This window comes from Adiantum capillus-veneris, chromosome 3 (assembly GCF_014529385.1).
Source record: "Adiantum capillus-veneris isolate H3 chromosome 3, ASM1452938v2, whole genome shotgun sequence".
Taxonomy (NCBI): domain Eukaryota; kingdom Viridiplantae; phylum Streptophyta; class Polypodiopsida; order Polypodiales; family Pteridaceae; genus Adiantum; species Adiantum capillus-veneris.
In genome coordinates, this window is record NC_140933.1 from 71,438,571 (window position 1) to 71,441,466 (window position 2,896).

Here is a 2,896-nt window from a genome sequence, read left to right on the forward strand (position 1 = left end):
CCCCCCCCCCCCCCCCCCTCCTTCTAATTGACACCCTCAATTTTTAGAGGGGATCTACGGTTGAAGATCGGCGCCGCTTGTCGGCGAAGACCACAACCGTTGATCCAGGATGTGAACTTGATGTAAACCAGATGTAAACTAGACGTAAACTCGAACAAATGTGAACTAGTTGTGAACTTGCATGTAAACTAGATGTGAACTCTGCAAAGTATGTGCACTATAGTATTGTTGCGTAATCTTGATGTGAACCCGAGGTAAACTCGTTGTGAACTAAGATCGCCGCAAGGCAGATCTACGCAATATGATGCTACTGTTCTACATGCTTATCAAAACACGTGCAATAGCGTAGTGGTAACGCATTGGTCTTAGGATGGGGAGGTTGTGAGGTCCCAATTTATTTTTTCCTCTTAATGAATCAACGACCCACAATCAACAATGATCTGAGACCGTGGATCCCCTCTAGGGTGTCAAATAGAGACGTGCCCGCCCCCCCCCCCCCCCCCCCAACAAAGAAAAAAACACCGCTCCTCACAAATGCGGTGTGGGACTCGGCTCTTAGATCAGGCACAAGGAACCCTTAATTTGAAGATTTCTGTGCAATTTGCTTCTTTTCGCCGCGACGGAGGAGCACAGGAGGGCGATGGAGGAGCAACAACGAGCAAGGGCAACCCTTGTGCTGGACATGAGGGGAACCCTGATGTCGCAGGTCCATGGGCGGCAGATGAAGCCGGAGCTGGAGGAGCACGTTGTCAAGGTTGCTGACGGCTCTGCGCTGGTGCTGAAGCGGCCTCATGTGGATCGCTTCCTGAAGCGAATGGCCGTCTTGTTCGAGGTTATTTCCTTCACCTCCTGCGGCCAACGCATGGCAGACCTGGTTTTGGACGTGCTTGACCCCTCGGGTACGTTTTTCAGCCGCAGGCTTTACGCAGGGTCTTGCCAACAGTTTGGTGTGAAGGACCTGTCTATGCTGGGTCGCCCCATGTCACGAGTGATTATCATCGACGACTCCTACAAGAAGTGTGTCCTCAATCCCAATAACTGGGTCCCCATTTCAACTTTCAAGCGGAATCTGGATGACTGTGAGCTCCTGGTGCTCATGCCACTCCTGGAGCGGCTTGCAGAAGTCGAGGACGTGAGTCCTTTGATCAGGGACTCTTTTGGAGACCATGTGGAGGCTCTCAAGCAGCTATCTTTAACCAATCAGGAGGAGCAAGTCGAAGAATTGAATAAGAAAATGAAAGGTCACCAAATAGAAGGAAGTGGAAGGATCAATGCACTGGGAAGACTACTGACGAAGATTCTTAGGCACAGAGCCATTGACCTTGGCTTGGAGCTTCGCAGCGATGGTTTTTCAAAGTAAGTGACTTGTTGCAACTTGATTTGAAGACAAGATCGAAAGTGCGCCTCAGCTCTCATACGTTGGCAGATGTGCTCGAAGCTGTGCAGCTCAACACCAAGCAGCGTCTATCTGTGATGGTGGGCAACGATGACGAGCTCTACATACGTGCAAGCCAGGGACACACAATCACAAGGAGGTGGCTTCCCCAGGCATGCTTAGAGAGATTACATCTGCAGACGAGGTCCCACGGAACGCTCAAGGAAGCTTTGCCCAGCATTATGCAAGAGGGACTGCGGGCCATGGGCAGGAACCATGTCCACTTTGCGACAGGTTTGCCTGGTGCTGATGTTTCCAGTGGTATAAGGAGCACCTCTGAAGTCGTAATTTTTCTCAATGTTAAGAAAGCCATCGAGGACAACATGAGGCTCTTAGTTTCGGATAACAATGTTGTGCTAACAGAAGGGTTTGAAGGGCTCGTGCCTTGCGATTATTTTGAGAAAGTAGTGGAATGGCCGAGCAACAAGCTTCTCTCCTAAGGAATGGAGCCTTGTAGTGGAGGTTTACCTATCTTCCATCAAACGAAGCTGTCAATGTGATAATAGAAATGCAGGCTCTGCATCAATTGATCAATCCATCGTTTATTTTATGTGACATGGACCATAATCCTGTCCACCCTCAGCATTATCATTTTTGTTGGTAAGTAAAGGTTTTCAAAGTCCTCCCTAGTTAGTGTTCCGGGTTTAGTGTATTTTGAACCGGTTAAAATTGTAAAATTCCTGGATAGAATTTGAGCTTGCCTTGAAGAAAGTTTGTGAAATTTTACAAGTTTTAGAATAAATACCAGCAAATGCTTCAAATGTTAACATAATTATCAGGCATGTCCTTTTTTTCTCTGGTTAGAAAAAATGCTTTTGGTGAGCCCTGGTCCCCCCTTGGATCAGTCCATTAGTGCACTTTTGTGAGTCTCTCTCAATTTCAGCCACCCATCTCTGGAAAGATTGTGTCCAACCGATTTTCGGCACTTGTAGTTTCCTCTTGTGAAATGATCCAAACAGGCTGTTCTCCTTGTTCATGCTCGTATGCATTTGCTCTATGGGTGGCTACATATGTGTATTGGGCTCTGGAAACATGAACCCTACAAGTTCATGTGTGCATGCAAATGGAATCCTACAGGTTCAGTTGTGCATGCAAATGGAATCCCTGTTGCCCTACAGGTTTCTGTGCCTGTGGATGAGCTGCATGGGTACACATGTGTACAAGTACATGTTAATCGAAAAACTATTTTGTGGGTATGTTTGAGAGTACTCCAGTGTTTTGGTGTCTTTTGGTGTTTTGCTGTATATGTTGTTATAACCCTCCTTTGATAATAGATTTGTCCAAAAGAAAACAAAGGGGAAGAAGGGGTGGTGTTTGGCTCTTTGTCCATGACACACTCCCTCTTTCAAGTGAGTCACACTCCCTCTTTCAAGTGAGTCGTCAATGAGCTACATTTTGTTCGAGTTTGGCATCTCTCGACAGTTGTCCAGTCAACATGCGGCTGGATGCTTGAGTGGTTCA

General features: G+C 47.2%; 1 protein-coding gene across 1 annotated transcript; it reads left to right on the forward strand.

The window, feature by feature from the left end:
- The first annotated feature begins 592 nt into the window (after window positions 1-592).
- Window positions 593-2,126, forward strand: LOC147461081 (uncharacterized protein C2F7.02c-like). Its single transcript, XM_086508707.1, has 2 exons — window positions 593-1,356; window positions 1,427-2,126. Exons 1-2 carry the CDS (start codon window positions 641-643, stop codon window positions 1,488-1,490), a joined length of 780 nt encoding a protein of 259 aa, XP_086364833.1. The 5' UTR covers window positions 593-640; the 3' UTR covers window positions 1,491-2,126.
- The last annotated feature ends 770 nt before the right edge of the window (window positions 2,127-2,896 follow it).

Coding starts and splice junctions, on each gene's coding strand:
- LOC147461081 (XM_086508707.1), top strand. CDS start 641: ATGGAGGAGCAACAACGAGCAAGGGCAACCCTTGTGCTGGACATGAGG. Junction 1,357..1,426: donor CGCAGCGATGGTTTTTCAAA/GTAAGTGACTTG, acceptor ATACGTTGGCAG/ATGTGCTCGAAGCTGTGCAG.